General features: G+C 33.1%; 1 protein-coding gene across 1 annotated transcript in view; it reads left to right on the forward strand.

Moving 5' to 3' along the window:
• The window catches only part of Smp_126260 (putative protein phosphatase-2b), a gene marked incomplete at its 5' end in the record, with an annotated part of 64,426 nt that overhangs the window by 6,046 nt on the left and 38,787 nt on the right, over window positions 1-19,593 (forward strand). Inside the window, 2 exons of the mRNA XM_018800136.1 lie at window positions 1,465-1,589; window positions 15,793-15,865. Coding sequence (XP_018653980.1) covers window positions 1,465-1,589; window positions 15,793-15,865 — 198 coding nt within the window. The remainder of the gene's footprint in view (window positions 1-1,464; window positions 1,590-15,792; window positions 15,866-19,593) is intronic.

Consider the following 19,593-nt stretch of genomic DNA (forward strand, 5'->3'; position numbering starts at 1 on the left):
AACATGCCACTAAAGTAAATGATGCAGTACTAAAATAGACGGAATTTCGCACTGCGTGTTTGAAAGCACTTAATTAATAGTTCTAAACCTAGTATTTCTCTTTAATGGTTCCCCGACCATCATCTAATTTAAGGTGATGGGACTGTCTATCTCTGTGAAACTGACTCATTTTTCTAGATTTCATCGAAGTATGAGAAACTTGAGAATAGCCTTAGTTCATACACCTTCAACATCACAAATTATCATGATTTCATTTTCATTTACTTTTCTTGCATACTTGGTTATCAAATTTTGTTATCTGTTATGAACCTTAAATCTACTGTTTCAATTTTTCGTCGATTTAAGTATAGGGAATATCCGTGAAACTCAACACTTCTCTAATTTTTGTTTTTTTTAAAAAAAACCAGGTGGTTCTTTGTGACTATTGAGTATTCTCATGTGACCTATTTATCAGGTAGCAAGAGTAATACTTATAACCCATTTCTGGATTATTTTCATTTTATAGTAATAAATATAGTTAAGATGTATATTACTTTTAAGTGTATCTTATCTAACCAAATTTTTTCTCACTTCTATATACACTAACTCTTCAGGTAAAATACAAACACCTGTTTAATCCATATGCTCTTATTATGCATTCTATCCATCCATATGATTAGGAAATTTTTTTGATTACTTCTAATGTTATACCATGTGCACGTGATTTAACGGCCCCAATTTTACTTCCACATAAATTAATGTTCAAAGAATTGTACTAAATAATATTAAAATATCCTTTTACCTACTAATAATAACTTGCGTACTATATCAGTCAGTATTTTGGCGAAATACTGACAGTAGTAGGATTAGTAGTGTATAGATTATCGGGAAAAAGTGACAGTAGTCTTTGTTTATATGCTTATTGATGTGTATAAAAATGCTTATTTATCAGTAGTTAAATGTCTGGTGGAATAACAATGCACTGAACCGAACTGCTGGAGAAAGTACATTAAAATATGGATTCACAAAACTGTGAGGTAGGGTTTGAAATATCAGTTTGTCTTTTTTTGGTGTCTGATCATTTTATTCGCTACTAAGCATAAGTCACCTGCTAGTTATGTCTATAGCTCGGTGTCTTTTATGATTTTGACCACCTGAAGAGTTTCTTTTTCCCTGCTGTAGAGGTATATTTGACTCACATATTTAGCACATAGTTTTATCCCGGGCCTTGTAATATTTTGAAGGGAATAAAAAAAAGAAAATACGCTTTTAGCTTTTTCGTGGATGGTAAACGAAACAGATGTCTAGTGATCCCTAGTTTTGTGGTTGTCTAACTAGGGTCAGCTCGTGACGTAAATAACATATTGTTTATTTCAAAACCATTTTTCAATCTGCGCCAATATAAACTTATTGTTATTGTTCCTGTTTCTTATTTGAATTCGTTCTGTTATGTTATCACTGTTTACTACGATTCTCGTTTTTTAGTCTGTGGAGATATTCATGGACAATTTTTCGATTTGATGAAATTATTCGAAGTTGGTGGAGATCCTGCAACAACCAGATACCTTTTCCTTGGAGATTATGTGGACAGAGGATATTTTAGTATCGAGGTAAGATGAGTTTTTTTTGAAAACGAACTTTGTTATATTTTTTGTTTTTACATTATACTGCTATTTTTTCCTTACGAAAGAGTTTATCTATTCTGCTGCTATGTAGTCGATCGTTTATTCTTTTTTGCATGAACATAATTTATGGCTTCAATATACTTCACTTAATTGAGAGGTCACATCAACCTTTTTAGGTTGGTGTCTAAAAAAATTTCGTCGCAGATTCACAAAGCTTAGTTGGCCTTTGTCAACTTACATCACTTGTGGCGTAGGTTCAGATTCATCCACTCCCTATCTCCCTCAACATCTCCACTCCCTGTATTCCTTCATATTTACTTTGTTGTTGTGACTTTTGAATCCATATTCTTGATGTTCAGTATTTCTCATCCAATTGTTCCTACATTATTTCGATCCCCTTAATATTAATCTTTGAAAATTCATCTTAACGTACTGGTGAAGTATGGGAACTTAAGCCAACAAACATTTTTGCGAATAGTTTGGATTGTTATTCGTATTTTTTGATTGTTTTAATTACCTATTAGCGGTATTTTTATTTTTCATCTAAACAGAGAAAATAAATAAACTGTAAACTTTTTCTTTGAAATTTTTGTCCACTCATCTATTTCTAAATACAACAAATTATGTTTTCAGTGACCTATTTTCCTTTTCTTATTCTGTTTTTCTTTTTCAAACAACTTTGTTTACTATTAGTGATAAGAATTCAGTGATTTAGTGCTTTACTTTATTTATACTTTTTCCTGTCATCGTAATTACTATCTGGAAAAAAATGATAAATTATATCAACATTACGATACCTTATTCTGAAAATAATTACATGGTGTCTGCAGGCATGATCGAATTGATAAAATAAGAAAAGCAACATGTATTTGGATAGAAATAAGAATACATTATTCGAAAAGACATAAGTCATAAGTTGTTTTGATAGAACAGTTGTCACACAGATTATAGTAATATGAAGCATCAGTTGGGATCTATTATTTTCTTAGTGGATATATTAGGATGTCATGTTTAGACATGAGTAATGTAGCGAAGAGCGATTTCAGTGCCGTTACAGGATATTTACAATCATCTGCAACTAAGGAGAAGAAAAGGAAAACAGAGAGTATGAAATAATAATAGCATAAACTACTATGATAGGACTATCGTCATATATGTTCATGATTCATTTATGACTCATTGATTTCAGTAGATTTTATTTCAGTCAACCGTTTTGTATACGTCCTTGCAATAACAGTGTAAATGATACAAGGATGATAAAATCTGTAATCAGTTAGAAATAATATAAAGATAATATGTCCACCTGAACGGAATTTTAATAAGTAAATTCTCCCTCAACTCAATTCGGGTATTGTTGCAATATTTTTTACCAAAAAGATATGTGTAAATAACACTATAAGCAGAGATAGATGGTGGCTAGCAGTGGGACCCAGGACGCGCGTTTCGTCCTATATAGAAATCGTCAGCTGAATGTGCCTGCATCTCAGAGTTGATGTTCACTCCAGTAAAGTAATATCGAGGCAGTCCGCACAGTATGCTCATATGCCAATAAGAGACTGATCGATTGCTGTCCTAAACATCAATGGGAAGATTCTAACAACTAATGCAAAAACGTAAATAAAGGTGTTCCGTATTTTGTGCATGTTAAAGTGGTCTTACTACTTTTCTAATATTCAATTTAATTAATGCACTTATAGGTTTTTGGTGATTGTCTTTTATCATTACTATTGCTATTATTATTATTCGTTTGTATTTCCTTTATTTTCAAGGATTTAACTTTTATGGATCAGGAGTATTCACTTTTTATCAATGGTTAATAGTGATTTGATTAAATTGAGATGATTATATACTGGTTTACTGATTTATCAAGTAGCTAAAATTTTAGAAAAACGAACTTCATTTGTTAACTAAAATTTTTCTGTTTATGTTAATGGTTGAAAATTTTAAATGTACCAGAAGTTGTTAAATTACTAGGCACCAATTCACTCTAGATTGCTATATTGTATACGTTTGAATAACTACGCTCCGTCTGCCTTGGTCTTTAGGAGTTCATTATTATTTCTCACTTGAACTTAAATACTAGGGTTAGTACTATTATTTACCAACAATGGATAAGATTTACTGACCAGGTATGTGCTTTTAATGATGTCGTGTTTTGTGAGGTAGATGGTTTAATTGCCATGCTTTCTTTTTCATTCTCGATAATGTCTACAGCTCCTACTTCATGCATAATTAAGGTTTTTAATGAAAAAAAACTATCTAGTTCGAAAAATACTACACCAAAATATTCACTGATATTTAAATTGGTACCTAATATGAAGAATTTAATTGATGGTAGACTGAGACCAAATGCTCCATCGGTAATTTCTTGATTTTCCATTTACGTAAACATCTAAGTTTTGACCTAGCTGAATTTGTTTAGAGTTATGGGATAAAGCGTAGTATTTTAAAATGTGATGATTTTTCATGAATATTTTTGTAAAGGTTCACCTGTCACACAATCTTCAAATTGATAGGATTGTTCCGTGTCGTCTACTTATTCCCTTGTTAGTCGGTATAATAGCCATAAATATTCCATAACATATTCAGAACAGATGAAACCTCTAAATGACTAAAATAACCAGTGGATTGAAATTTTACATACACTTTGGTTTCTACACATATATTTTATCTTACTACTGTTCAGCTTATTTGATAGGTTCTTATTCAACCCATTTACCTTTATTTCTTATTATTCTTTAGACAATTCACCTCACTTGACTAGTCCTCAAAATCAGAGCACCTGAAGGTTCTCAACTCTTAATTGTAACAAAAGAGTTACTGTTTATGTTTGCACATACATAATAGGGAGAATCTGTCTTATTCACTTGAGTTATTTTCCATTTATGTACCTTGTTTTCGTTTTTTATTACATTGGTTTTTTGGTGTGAATAAATTAAATGGTTTTTTAGCACGAATTTTAAAAGTGAATTCATTTGGAACTGACTGATATTCGTTTTAAATTATCTTCCGTTTCACTTGTTTAACTGCTCGACTTTTAATCACTGGGTTGTATGTACTCCAAAAACGTCACTTTACTGTACAACGAAGTCAGATCATCAGTAGTAGCTTCTGTGTAAAACCGTTTCTCCTAAACCGGTAGCGATAGCTTAGAGTGTTCGTCTCGGTCCACCCACTTCAGTTTAGACACCCGATTAGTATCAATAAATCTCACACTTAGAGTGTGTCTTGAAGCCAAGTAAAAATCTCGGTATCTCGTAAGTTAATAGAAATTGTTTTAATGAGTTGAATAAATGAGTATGTTATTATCACACGTTTTTTATTTATTTGTGAAGGTTAAAGCATTTGTGTAGTAAACCTAACAATGAACATGAATAAACAGTAATAATAAGTAGTAGTAATAGTGATAATAGTAAAAAAATTGGTAATAATAACTTAAAAATAAAATATATCCACTCATTGTAAATTCTCTGATACTAATCCCATTCTCTTTCCATTTGCTAACATGTACACATACAATTTAAATGCAAAGTTTCAATATAGAACTGAATTGCCTGTTTATTTCTTCAGGAATTGTAATCAATTTTATTTTCCTTCTAAATTTGATTAACTATTTAACAGCTATACCATTCAAAAGATTTTTGCCGAACGTAGGAATTCGAGATCACTGACATCGATTTCTTTTTTTGGTTCTTCTAAAAGTGGATTTAAATTCTTCATGGTAATAATTAGTCCTCAGGTATTGACTTTAACAAAATAAATATTAAATTCACGAATTATCGGATACCTGTTTCATTTAAATTCGACATTTTTTAACAGTGCTCACTTATGGATTACTACCTACAAAACAGATCGAACTAGTAACTTTCATGTCTCACAGTTAACGTGAGTATTATTAAAGTCATTGATCTAACATGTGTTGTTTACGAAATTGGGAGGACGAAAAGTGAATGTCCAGCGCTTTAACCGGATTGGTGGACATGGAAAGTCCACCTAGGGGAGTTGGAAAACCCTGATTCCAAACCAATGGTGCACATGGGCTCCAGTATCCTGAGGGAACAAATGGCGTATGAACCAATTATTGGTCACCGGCTACCATAGGACTGCATCTCCTTATGTTGCTGCCACTGCCCTATGGATCAGATCTTTAGGTCAAAGGCTCAGGATGTGGCCCTCTAAGAAAACCACCTGCTTCGGTCTGGGAACCCGGGCAGTATCATTGCCCTCACACAAATCAAATGAGACTTGTGTGGTATATATGTATTCGGTGCCTCCTTGTCCCAATATCTATGTCTTCAAATAAATAAATCAATCTAACTTTTGCCAATTATAATTTTGGTTATAGGATACAATAAAAGAATTTATTCTCATTTTTATTTGAGTGTAGGGTGTTCTCTATACAATAATTTACCCTGGATTTCATTTTTGATTGTTGCATTTTCTTTTGTTTAATTCCTTTCTTTGAGGTTTTATCTTTTATTTTCCAAATTAAAGAAAAACGAAATATTGACATTTAGTAAATCAATTAAATGCTCTTTTTTTCTGAAGTCTTTTCTATACTCTTGTAACTGTCTAGTTTATAGGTAACTATGTTGTCTGCTTTTCATATCACTATCCATATATATATATATATATATATATATATATATATATATATATATATTAATAGTAGTCCACATTTAAATTTGTTTAATTATATCATTACAATTAATTATAATTTATTGACACTTTGTATTTTCTTGTTATGATAGAATGTTGTTTCATGAAATTTCTCATTAAATATTTGCGAAGAACGATACAGTCAACTCTCTGGTTCTTTATTTTAGAAAGTGATTGATTGTATTTAAAAGAACCATAGATAATATTATTGATTGTATTGATTCATATGTGAAATATGTTAGGGGGTGATCCACTTTTGACGTACAACAAAAACGAGCCAGAATTTTATTCAATTTTATTCAATACTTTAAAGTAGCATATTAGTTACAGGGTGTCTGAATCTCTTGAATACATATATAAATGTGGTCGGTTACATCTAAATAGTCCTAGAAATTCTTCAATCGTAACTTGACCACTTTGACGGTGAATGTTAGCTGATGTAAAAGAAGGTTGGTAGAGTGGCCAAACGAAAGTATGACACTAGTCCGTAAAGTTATTGCCTGTTGATCTGTGACATATAGATGGATGCAAACTGTGCGATGAGTTGTTGGAAATTTTGGGTATCATGGGTCCAAATCGGTCACAGTAGCTCAGATGGATTTACATTTTACATTCCTCTAGATTTTCAGCCTCAGTGTGGACAGAAGGCTTATAATTGCGAGAAATCACAAAGCGTTTATATATTATGTATACATAGTGTTTGATCATCCATTTGGATCTTGCGGTGTGTTCTTCAATTTGAACTGTCTTTACACCTTATCGTTAAGTGTTTTGCTTACGCCGCACTTTCCATGTACTGAAACTCTTCTCTCTTTCTGGCGACTGTGACAACTTCGATGCTACGTCCTGCTACATGCTGCTTACAAGTAATCTCGTGAGTAGCGTCCACCACACCTGTATTCCTTTGTACTTACCTTGTCGTTGCGATTTTGGGATCCATATTCTTGATGCTCAGTATTTCTCATCCAATTGCTCCTACATTATTTCGATCCCCTTAATATTAGTCTTTTAAAATTTATCTTATCGTACTGGTGAAGTATGGGAACTTGAGACAACGCATATTTGTGCCAGACTCTGCGCTTATCATAAATGACGCAATGAGTAAGCATGTATTGGCTTGTGATACTATCCAGTTGCCAAAACTGAAATAAACAGATTATGGATTGGAGTTTGGTCACAGTGATTGAAAATGATCATACCTTAACTGTTAATCTACTGTTTGGTGACAGTTGAATTTGTACAAATTCATTCGCTGAGATTTTACAAATATATTATTCCTATTTAATGTCTTACATCAACTCGGCGCTCAAATACTGTGAAACTATTCGCTCTAATTTAGACGAGAGTTCTTATATATCTCAACTGGTTCTCATTTGTGTTGGTGTTGTTAGTTTGCACCATACCAACCACCCTCACTACTGATTTTAATAATTTCATGATATTTCTTTTTGTGTGTGATTATTTCAGTATTTAATATTTTTTTCTGTTTTAACTGACGAACTTTTGTTTGTTTCTCAGTGTTTCAAGACGAATATATAATTCTTATGAATGTCTTTCTATTTGTTGTACAAATGTTTATAGGAATAGAGTAATAATAGCAGTATGTCTTATTTTTACAAAAAAATTTTTCATAAAATATATGAATTATGGCTAGCAGTGGAATGCTTGGAACCTGTCTTGCCCTGTTCAGCAACAAACGATATTACTTATTTTTCTCTCTATTAATTGCTTAACATTGATGATTCGTTGTCTATCACTACTCTAACCACTGGAAAAAATGTATTATCATCGTTAAACTGTGCGCATTCATGTATACATATGTTCATATACATTCATTCACTGTTTCCCGCTGTTAATTTGTTACATTTGGTAGACTGAGTTTAGCTTTTTTTTCAATAAAATTCCATATAACTGTTTTCGCTTAAGATAACTGAGGAACATTTATTAGAAGTTGGTTGCTTTTCTTAAGTCTTATAGCTTTGATGATCATTATTATCATTATCATTAATTTCGTTATTCTCATTGTTCTTTTCATGTTTATTGAATCAACATAAGCCGACTTTCGATAGTTGCTTTTTTTCTTCAGACTTTTCATATGTTCACTTAGGTAAACTTGTTGTGCATCAATGGAGATAAGCTGTTATTCAGTGTTAGTTACATTGCACGTATATACTCACAGAATTCATTATAACTTTGTGTATACTATTACTAATTGCTGTTTACATCGAAGGACAGTGTTGTTTCGGTCAAACTTTTAATTATGAGAATAAACATTGATGTCTCATTAGTTGTCTACCATTCTTGGCATTGGAATGTTATTTTTCGGTTGTGATTTGAGTGTTATTTAGCTTCTATTAGTGTTGTTTCTGTAAAATTAAATGATATTATTTTTCAAAAGCTAAGGATTCAAAACTTTAGCCGCTATAAGAGTATTCACTTGTTAAAAACTTGATTTTATCTATTTTATTTCAAATAATCTTTTATTTATATTATTTTGTCAAGTGAAATGAATTTTATACTTTATGTGGTTGGAAGAAGACTTTCTGTTTTGGATGAAATTAAAACAGCTTCAAATTATGTGCTCATTTTCTGATACCACTGATTACGTTTAGCTGATATCTCTTTAATGAAATTGTAAACAATTCATCATGTCACTAATTAATAATTGACTTCTAAATAGTACGATTTTTCAGGCTGATCACCTTCACCAATACTGAATATTTCTAACTAACAAATAAACAAAATTTTAAAGAAAAGTGAACCAAAGAGTAATGATCATGTTTATATTAAGAAATATAATTTATTAGTGTGAGTTATGTATGGAGATTGTTAAACTTCATAGTTTGCATCACGAATTAACCGTAGTTAGACAACCACTGGGAATCAAGAAACGCTGGATAGCCGTTCCATCATAGCATGACACTACTCAACGGTGCGCGCCCACGACTTCTCCGAGGTTCAAATCCAGGACCGTTAGACATCGCAGCGAGAATTTGGCCTAAAGACTACTGAGGTGTCATCCAATAGCTTAAATTTCTAACATCAGTCGATCCTCAATACTTATTCATCACTATCTATTGTCATTGTAGATATTTGTTTCATGTCCACTAGTCCCGAATCAACTCTAGAACTTCAGGAATTATCTGTGAGAGTTGGTCACTGGTAGAAACATGATGATTGCTTAGTAAAGGGACCGCAAAGTCTAAAAGCTCTGAGTTCTGTCCGTCAATGGGTTATTGGATGCACGTTGTTGAGGTTTCTCATGCTAGGACGAATCAACGGTCTCTTTAGATTTTAAACTACGGTCAGTTTGTGATGTAATCTCAAAGGATTATGGATTAATCAAGGGTCTTTTTTTCTCCTATCCTAGGTGATTTACTATTGTTGATAGTTATTATTATTCGTATTTTACTATTCGTCTTATTAGTTTCATGTCGCTGTATGGATATGAGTTAGACAATTCGAACTGAAGTGTATTTGTATTCAAGCTCTATGTTGGTTAAAACTGTCCTGGACGTATTATGGATATGCCTTGAGTATATGAATAAAATGACTATTTTGTATTATTTGTCACTGCCTATTCTGTTTGTGTTTTTTTTCAAAGAAAATTATCGTAGTACATAATTCATTATCAGTGTTCTATCCTTGTGGTAATCTGTGTAATATATTTTCTTAGTTACCATCAATATTTTTTCTCATTTCGACCAAAAAATGAATCTATAACTACGTTTTTAGAATAAGAAGCTTTGTTGACTATGCACATTGTACTTCTGTTAAACCACATCTAAACCTGGCCTTCTATCGATTGTATTGGTCACACTGTCACAACAATATCTGTAATTATTTTCACTAATATTGTCATACATTGTATCTTTTCTGCCAGTCATTTATGAAATATTTTATTGCCATTGAACGATGGGATTTACTAATATTGTATTATTCCCCTCTAAACGAAATTTTACTGTTAACATCATAGCCAATACAGACGTTTATCTTTTAATATTGTCTTAGTAAATCTAATCTGATGACTGTCACTTATTTTATTTTGTGTACTTGCCTTTGAGGTTTTATTGTCCCTTCATCAAATCTTATCTACTATACTGAACTGTATTTATATCCATTCCTTTTATTCAGTTCATTGGAAATCTCAACTACAAACTCTGATCATACGCAGTGCTTGTTTTGCAATCACTATTCTATGCAGATGTGTATGACGCAGTGAAATGTTGACAAAAACGAAAGTATATATGGTCATATTTTGTAATTTGTAAAATCAAATTGATTTTTATACTAACCGTATGGCCGAATTTGTACATATTAAAAGTGTTATTCCATGTCATTTTTAGAAGTCGTTTGCCCAAGGTATTATTTATGACTAGGAGGTCAACTAGTCTGTTTTATGAACGGGCTGAAACTTTTTAAATTTGTATGGCACCTGCATTCTGCAACTTACTAATCAAATTTCTAAAAATTATACTTCTGATTTTTGTAGGATTATCGTTGAGTAAACATAGAAATAATATTTTTTCAGGTTACCATTCAGTTCAATACTTTTTTGCCCCATTACGTAGTAAATCATGTTTCCTATATTTGCCTTATCTCTTTGATCGATTTTTTTACCGTCCAGTATGCTATAATCCTCACAGTTGATCGATCACTGAGTGGTGACCAGTGTCTTGCATACATATTCCTGTGGTGCTTGTCGAAGTCTACCGACCAAGTTACAATGTAACTGGACTTTACATATCTCAGCTTTACGGGAGGTCAGACGTTACCCGAATAGCTTACTAGGAGAACCTTGGGTCTGGAAACTGGGTGACTTCTCTTTCAATTTTACAGGAGGCATCAGTGGTCTTGAAATTTCAGCCATACCTTAACGAGTGCTAAATAGCACGAAACATAGCTTAAGTGAGGTTTCTTGTTGACTACCTTCAATCACCTAACAGTCAAACGTATTATGTAAACGGACTACTTTCCTGTTAATCTTCAAGAAAGCTTGCTGTGCTGAAGACCATTCTTGCTTTCTAATCACATATGGTGTTGTGAAACGGTCAAACTGATATTACTTCACATCTCGTTAAGTCTTTTATTTTATCTTTTGTAGCCATCTTATTTTATTGTATGAGCTCTGTTTGTCATAAGAGGTGCAGAACTTGAGAACTTACTTTTTCCTAACTGGTAGATTGCTGATTGATAACTAGGGTAAATGATATATTAGCAAATAGATGTGTCTATTTATTCAAATTAATAATTCATTTAACAGAGGACAATGGTGAAAAAGAAATATAAGTTTAATGGTCTAAATTGGTTTGAATACATTCACTCTTTTAATTCTTATTTAGTTGTTATATTGATATGGTGGGTAAGAATTAGGCCTATCAGTGAGATTATCTATTAGAGAATAGGTAACTTACGGAATTAATTCTATCCAGTCGTTTATAATATCTAATCATTATTATTCTTGTTCTCAATATTTTGTATAAAGTCAAGTCAATTTATTCGAAAAAAGTTTTGTCTTTGATCGCAAATAATGCTAGAGGCATACTTCAATAATTTGGTTTCATGAGCAGCTATCATCCGGTCACTTCGTATCATTGCCTATTGTCGAGTCATTAACATTCTTTTTTCATCTTAATAATAAAAAATTCGTTCATCAAATCAAGAAAGCCTACTCCATGACAGTTATTATATGATACGATGTTTTAACCTTCATTCTCTCTTGTATTCCATATTTTCATTTTCAATTTTCTATGCTGCTCTTGCTATCATTATTTGTTTTACGCTATTGCTTTTCTGTCTGCTAAATCCATCTAGTCCCATTTCTCACATGATTACTCTTTCATTTATCTGTCTTTTTAAATCTTTCAACTAACGTCTGTTTCTGATATTTATGAATTAACCAATTGATCAATGAAAGAATCCGGTATCTATTGTCTGTGTAGCGTAATCTTTAGAAATCTTGCACTCTGGCTTACTCAATGTAGCTTCAAAAGTTACAATAGTTTCACCGGAGTTTACCTGTCACATTACATATACATATGTTATATATTTACAAATTCGCTTTTCGCTCATATGCTGATGAAAACTAATGTTTATGTATGTTCTTATTTATTTATTTAAACATATAGGTATTGGTACAAAGGGGCACCGAATACATATACGCCACACAAGTCACTTGATTTGTGTGAGGGCTGTGATACTGCCCGGGTGCCCAAACCGAAGCAGGTGGTTTTCTTAGGGGTCCACAACCGGAGCCTTTGACCTAAAGGTCTGATCCACAAGGCAGTGGAGCATCGTAAGGAGATGCAGTCCCATGATAGCCGGTGACCAACAATTGGTTCATACGCCATTTGTTCCCTCAGGATACTGGAGCCCATGTGCACCATTGGTTTGGAATCAGGGTTTTCCAACTCCCCTAGGTGGACTTTCCATGTCCACCAATCCGGTTAAAGCTCTGGACATTCACTTTTCGTCCTCCCAATTTCGTAAACAACACCCCCTCTACGAGAAGGCAGTGAGTAGGACTTCCCGGACAGAGATTATATGCACGTGGCCATTTGAGAGCATTTGGAGAGGGAGAGTGGACTCTTCCCAACCTCGGCCGTACCAGGGCATTTAGGGCTTACAAACATCTACGAATAATTTACTTGTGTATGTTCGGTAAATTATTTGTAGGTGTAGGTGTGTATTTTTAGACAAAAAACAGATATTGACTATCAGGATACTTACCTTATAATTTAAGGACAATAGACAAATAGAACCAGTCTTTACATAAACATTTTTGTCAAAATGTTTCGGATTGTTTGAATATATATATATAGTGATTTCCTAGTATTTTGGATCTTCCTTCTCTTCTCTGTCTCTTCCGTTTCTATGGTTTCTCATTCCTTACCATGAAATCCCACATACTGCGAAATCTAATGATCATCTTTTCTTTACTGTACACAACGCTTACTAGTGATTGATCTAACAGGAGAACGAAAATAAAACTCTTTGAATAATTCATTATTTTTCGTTCGGTTAGAAGAAAGAATCAAAAAAGTAGTATCCTTGTCTTTCTTTTTCCTGTCGTTATAATTAAATTGAATCGAATCTAGGTTGTTATTATTTTGTTGTTTTTTCGCTCCGCCTTTTTGCTTTAACGCATTTTGGCAACCGATTACATCATTATATGAATAGTTTTTCATTCTCTCGGTTTTTTCTTTACCCTGTTTCTTTCCTTGTTTTCTATTATTTTCTTGCGTATTTCTTGTCCTCCACTCCTCCAATTTTATAATTCTCCATTCTGTTTATTTTCTTTTTTTTTTCTTAATATTTAGATTATTGTTAGTCATTTATTATTAAACGAATTTCCCATTTCTTCTCACAGTTATACTTTAGTCGTGTCTTTGTTCCTTGAACTACAACGATAATAATAATAATCATAGGTAAACAAAGTCAACAAATAAATCTATCTGAAATTTTTTTTCCTTGGTTGGGAAAATGAACAGAGGTTTTTTTTAGGGTAAATGATGTTTGTTGTTTTTTCGATCCTTTTGTGTATATGTGTGTGTTTTGTAAAAAGTGAGGACAAAAGTGGTTTCTTTTTGTTTGGATAGATACAGTCCTTTCTTATGCTTTGGATTACATTTTGTGATTTTGTTTTTATTTCATCTTATTGTCATAAAATATAACATCTATATGTAATTCTTTTTGGTTGGAAAGTCACTCAGTTTATTGATCAGTTTGCGTGTTAGGGGAGGCAGTTGATAGTGTCAGTTTCGATTGCAGGTAATGTATGATTGATTGATTGTATTTTATACTTTTGATTAGATGAAAAAATCAATCGAAACCTAAAAATAAGAAAAAAAGTGATTTTTCTCTGTTAAATTCATTCACAAATACGTATGCCTTTTTTTCTATAGTCATAAGCGATAATTATAAGCAAAGATGGATAGTGGCTAGCAGTGAAATTCATGACGCGCGTTCCGTCCTATTTGGGACTCGTCAGCTGGATGTACATGCATCTGAGTTGATGTTCACTCTGGGGCTCGAACCCAGTACCTTTCACTTCAAACGCCATCGTGTTATCCAGTCATCTACTGAGTCCTGATAGCCACCCGCTTGTGCAATGGGGTGAAGTTTAAATTCACTTGGTATTGCTTGTTTGAATCTTCCCATTGCCTCGATATAGCCTCAGTACGCAATATGGACAGTATGCACATATGCCAATAACAGACTGATCAATTGCAGTCCTAAACATCAATGGGAAGATTCAAACAAACAATACCAAGTGAATGTAAACGATAATGTTTATGCAGATATTAATAGTAATTTACTGAATATCGTGAGAATGAACGAAATGAATAAAAGCATAGAAATTATTATTATTATTACGAAAATGAAAATGTATTTAGAATAGATGGATTGTGTCTATCATTGAAATCAAGTACGCTCATTTTGTTGTACTTTGGACCCCTCAGAAAAGACTGATCGAAATTCAGTCCTGACTATTAACAACGAGAAAGTTCGAACTCATACTAATGATGATATGAACGTCTTACCCGTTGAGCAAGTTAGTATCTACTTAGAGTCAGTATCTCCGCGACTAATGCGTCTGGATTTTGAAGCAAAGTGTACCGTGTCCTAATGTGAACATCAACACTAGGGTCCAGTCAAATCCAGTTTACAACTCGCAAATGGGGCGAAATGCTCCTCCTGCACTTCCCTGATGGCCTTAATTTGTCTTTTAAATAACCTGTAGTGTAACAACTATGTTAATACAATCTCCATAGGATCTATGTACGCCAACATAGACTGTAAACGTATTTGTTAAGAGGTTGAATATTCATGAAGAAATGGATTGCATAACATGAAATTAAAGATAATAATGTAACCAGCAAGGATATGGAAACAGGAATAAGTTGGTTAGATGTAAAAGGTCAATAGTGACAATAGTTTAGAGAATGGGTAGTTTCGTAAACTAGGGGTTGTGATTATCGTGGTAACAGATAAGATAGAATACGTTTTTTTGTATATAGGATAGTACAACTCACTCATTAAACGGTCAGAACTGTGATATTGTGCCCATATATCACGTGGATCTGATGAATTTTGTCTTCTCATGGCACTATCTTAATTAAATCCTTGCAATTATATAAGTTATACTATTCCTGTTATAAATTTTTAAAATATTTATGAAAACGAACTGAGTTTTATTTATTCCATGTTATGTTATACATTATACTCTATGAAGTGATACAATACTTACCAGAGGTTCCTTCCACTACCCCCAATTACCTAACATTTCAACATAGTGCAAATGACATCGAGTCACTTAAACTAGTGGCAGCTTGCAACCTAATCGATAGAACTCAATCAGTACTAATCAGTAATCAATTGATTGTGAAGTGAACTACGTATTTATTTCATTGGACGAATACCACAATTTATATAAACATTTTCTAGTTTACTATGTATTCTTTAAACTTCACTGAAATAAAATCACCTTATTTCATATTTTTTATTGTCTTTAATTTTACATTTATAGTGTGTTTTATATTTATGGGCATTGAAAATTCTTCATCCAACAACATTTTATCTTCTACGTGGTAATCATGAATGTCGACATTTAACGGAATACTTCACTTTTAAACAAGAATGCAAGTGAATTAAAATTCTATTATTTTATTTTATACTGATGTTTTTTACTTCTATTCATTTTAATGATTTAATAGTATATCATTGCGTAGACGATTGGTCGCTTAATGGTTAAAGGGTTCAACTTTCAGTTATTAGATCACAGATTTAAGTCCCATTTCATCTACTTCGATTTGAGCAGCTGGGCAGTAATCCTCACATATATATGAAAGCCAAGCACACCGATCTGTACCTGGAAAATGAGTTATATATATATATATATATGTATATATATATACTGAAAATAATAGTTACAAAATTCATGCCAGCTTACAGGCATGATCAGCTTGATATAAATAGTAACATTGAATGCAGAGAACAAACATGTGATATAAGATTGTTACGGATATTGTAATTAGAAGTTTCTACTTATTGAATTACTTCACTGAATGTGATATAAGTTTGTTTTAGGTTTACTGGCTCAAAAATTGTTTAGATAGTACATTTATGACATGTATTACAACAGTGAAACGCATCACTCGGGAACTTTTAATTTTTCTTAAGTAGACATCCTGTTGATGTATGAACGGTGCATTTAAGGTCATTTCCTGCTTCATAATGAATTTATTATAACTATCTATAACTAGAGAAAATAAAGCAGAAGCAGAGAGCGCGAAACAAAAAGGGCAGTAATTACTACGATAGGTTTGTCAGGTCTACTATAATACATATGTCAGGTTATTTTCTAATCTACTATTCATGTTAGATATTATTCAAATTAGTTAGGGTTTCCAGGGACGGTGTTAATGTACAGTAACAGCAGGTAGGTGGTTTTACTTATTGGGTTCAGTAATAAAAATGGCTAAACATTTAAAGTTCCTATAATCTCACCTGTGGAATGGGATAAAATTATAATTGCTGGAATATTTAATACATTTTCAGAGGAGCAGTAAGCATCAATGCAGTGAACAAAGATGGGAGTGATTTTATCTTACGGATAGATTGTGGCAGATTATTCCAGAGTTTGGAAAATTTACTAGTAAAGTAATTCATATAGGGAGATGATTTAGAATGGGTTTGTTTCACTAATGACAAAAAGTTACGGATGTTGTAATTAGAAGTTTCTGCATATTGAATTACTTCACTGAATGTAAAAGATAGTTTGTTAAGTATTTTGAAGAAAAATGACTATTCATTAAGTTGAACACCATCGTTTATTTACCTATTCATTTTGATCACATATTTTTATTGTGTCAGCATGTTTTTATTTATTGGGTAGAAGTAATGAATTATGAGGATGGTAATAATGTGATGTTAATGAATAAAGTTTCCGAATAATTTAGTAATCACATGGTGTGATTAAAATGTATGAATTAAAATACTTGGGAAGTAAATTTAAATTTGTGTCACTTCTCATGTTGGTTGGTATTTATGTGTTTATTTTAGACACGTAAATTCTGGTATATTTTGTCACTGAAAAGAGCATGTGGAATAATCATATTGTGGAAAAATAAATAGAGGGAAGGGGAGTGTAGCCAAAAAATAAAATTACGTAAATATGAATAGTGTATAACTTGAGACACGGTGTAGTTAAAAATGCAACCAGCAAGAGCTTCTTTCAATTCCTTTCACTTTTATGAATAATATAAACGAAAATTACAACAGAATCGCTACTGGCTACTATTTTGGATCATGTTTAATAAATTCTTCAGTCACCTTGATGACACCAACTAGATTAGAAGATCCCAGTCGTACACAGTTTTCTTTCATACCAAATGTCGTATTATAAATTGACCACCTCTCTGCTTTTTCTGTCTAGTCTCAGCGTCAAAAATAAATGGACTATCTGGAAGTCATTGGGGGACACTAATAGGACAAGTGCAAGCCATAGGAGCCCGTGCTACAGAATAATAACTTAATTGAATTATCGCCAATGTTCCGAAACACATTTCCAAACTTCCTTGTTACTGACATGACTTGACCACTGAATGTCAGTAATTATCTGGGAAGTCTCCGAATATCCTCATTTTGAAGAAACCAGGTTTTTCGAGCAAAGAACAAAACCTCTCTCACCGACGCGTTGTAAATCCAACCTTCTACAACAAGACTAACATTGTGACAGTGTCAAAAATAGGGAAACTGGAATAAGTCGCTCTGGCTTTCGCTCTACGTAGATTTCATTAGTCCCACTACCACCAACACTTACAACTTTCTAGATACACAAACCTGTCGATTATTTACGACGTTTCACTACAAAGGGTGAGCACAGGCTCGGACTCCTTTCAGTTTTGTAAAAGCACTTTGGATTTAGATACTGCTAAGCACATGCTATATTAACAAACACTAGCTATCGACTAAATAAGTCTGATTTTGATTGGGTATATAACGTTGGACAATAGTACATTGTCATTTGCATATTCCAGATCGAAAAGCTTTTACAAGATGCCACCACCACCACCACCTACTTCTATCAGAACGGCTTCCAAGTTATCATCGATGGCAAAGTCGAACAGGAGTCGTGAGGTTGAAAAACTACCTATCCCCACTTCTGGAATGGAACACTGGAGAGAATTAGTTGTAAGCACTTAATCTACCTAGGTTGTTTGTGTAAAGAGCCTTCACAATGTTAGTCTGCTTCTTAGACACATCCTTGTTCAATACGGAATCCTAGAGCAAAATTCCATCCAGTGAATCGAAGGCGATACACTGATATCAAAAAACACAAAAAATTGTTGGCCTCCAGTAAACACTATTTGGGATAGGGTTAAGTTATTATCAATATGCTCACTATCTGATTGAAAACCGGTCTCTTTTTTTAGCTAGTCAGTCTTTCTCGAGTTTCGTACAATCTGTGTTGTATGGTGGAAGCCGATACTTTGGATGAAGCCAAAGTAGAATTATCCTTCTATATTTGTTGCATAGATGACATAGGTCCTTTTTAAAGATGAGGACGACCATCGCTTCATTCTAAGATGTTGGAACATTCTTTGCTTCTTACGGACCTCCACTTCGATCGGTAGGTCGGTAGTCACGGAGATTAGGGGATAGGAAACATTGATCGACGTTGCTGGAGAAATGGATCGCCTGAACTGTGCCTCCAAAATCCACTGATCATTCGAAGCTCTTTTCATTAGTACGAGTTGCCATCAGTTTAACAGATTGTTATTCTGACATCAGACTTCTTGCTGCTAGTGGCTCGGATGAGTTGAAATAGCTCCAAACAGTTATCAGATGCAGTTTTTCCTCCCAGCTCGTTAGCCCTTTCCGATTACTAAGTTCCTCCGTCCTTGCAGAATCTTTGTGAACTTTCCTTACATAAAGACTACTCGTATAATCGGACTTACGATTCTTCTCAGCAGCCTGGACTTCTTAAAGAGTTCTAAGGTGTCTGTAGAAACCAAGTTCTTATAAGCACGGCGTTTCGGGTTGGTCTCCTAAAAAATCCCCAGTAACTAATGTCTTCTCGTTTTCAGCTTTCATAATCTGCTGTTTCTTGCCTTCACTGCATATACTGTAACCCGATTCTCATTCAATGAGCTTACATTTCTTATTGTGTTTGGTAATAAATGGAATGTATCCTCAAGGATGTATTCGTTCTAATGAAGTTACAGAAATCCAAAAGATTCTAATAACTTTCATTTGTGAAATAACATTAATAATCTTTATCGAATAATGTATTTTATCCTAGATCAAGTCTGCTATTGTAAAAAAC

The sequence above is a fragment of the Schistosoma mansoni genome, chromosome W (genome assembly GCF_000237925.1).
Source record: "Schistosoma mansoni strain Puerto Rico chromosome W, complete genome".
Taxonomy (NCBI): domain Eukaryota; kingdom Metazoa; phylum Platyhelminthes; class Trematoda; order Strigeidida; family Schistosomatidae; genus Schistosoma; species Schistosoma mansoni.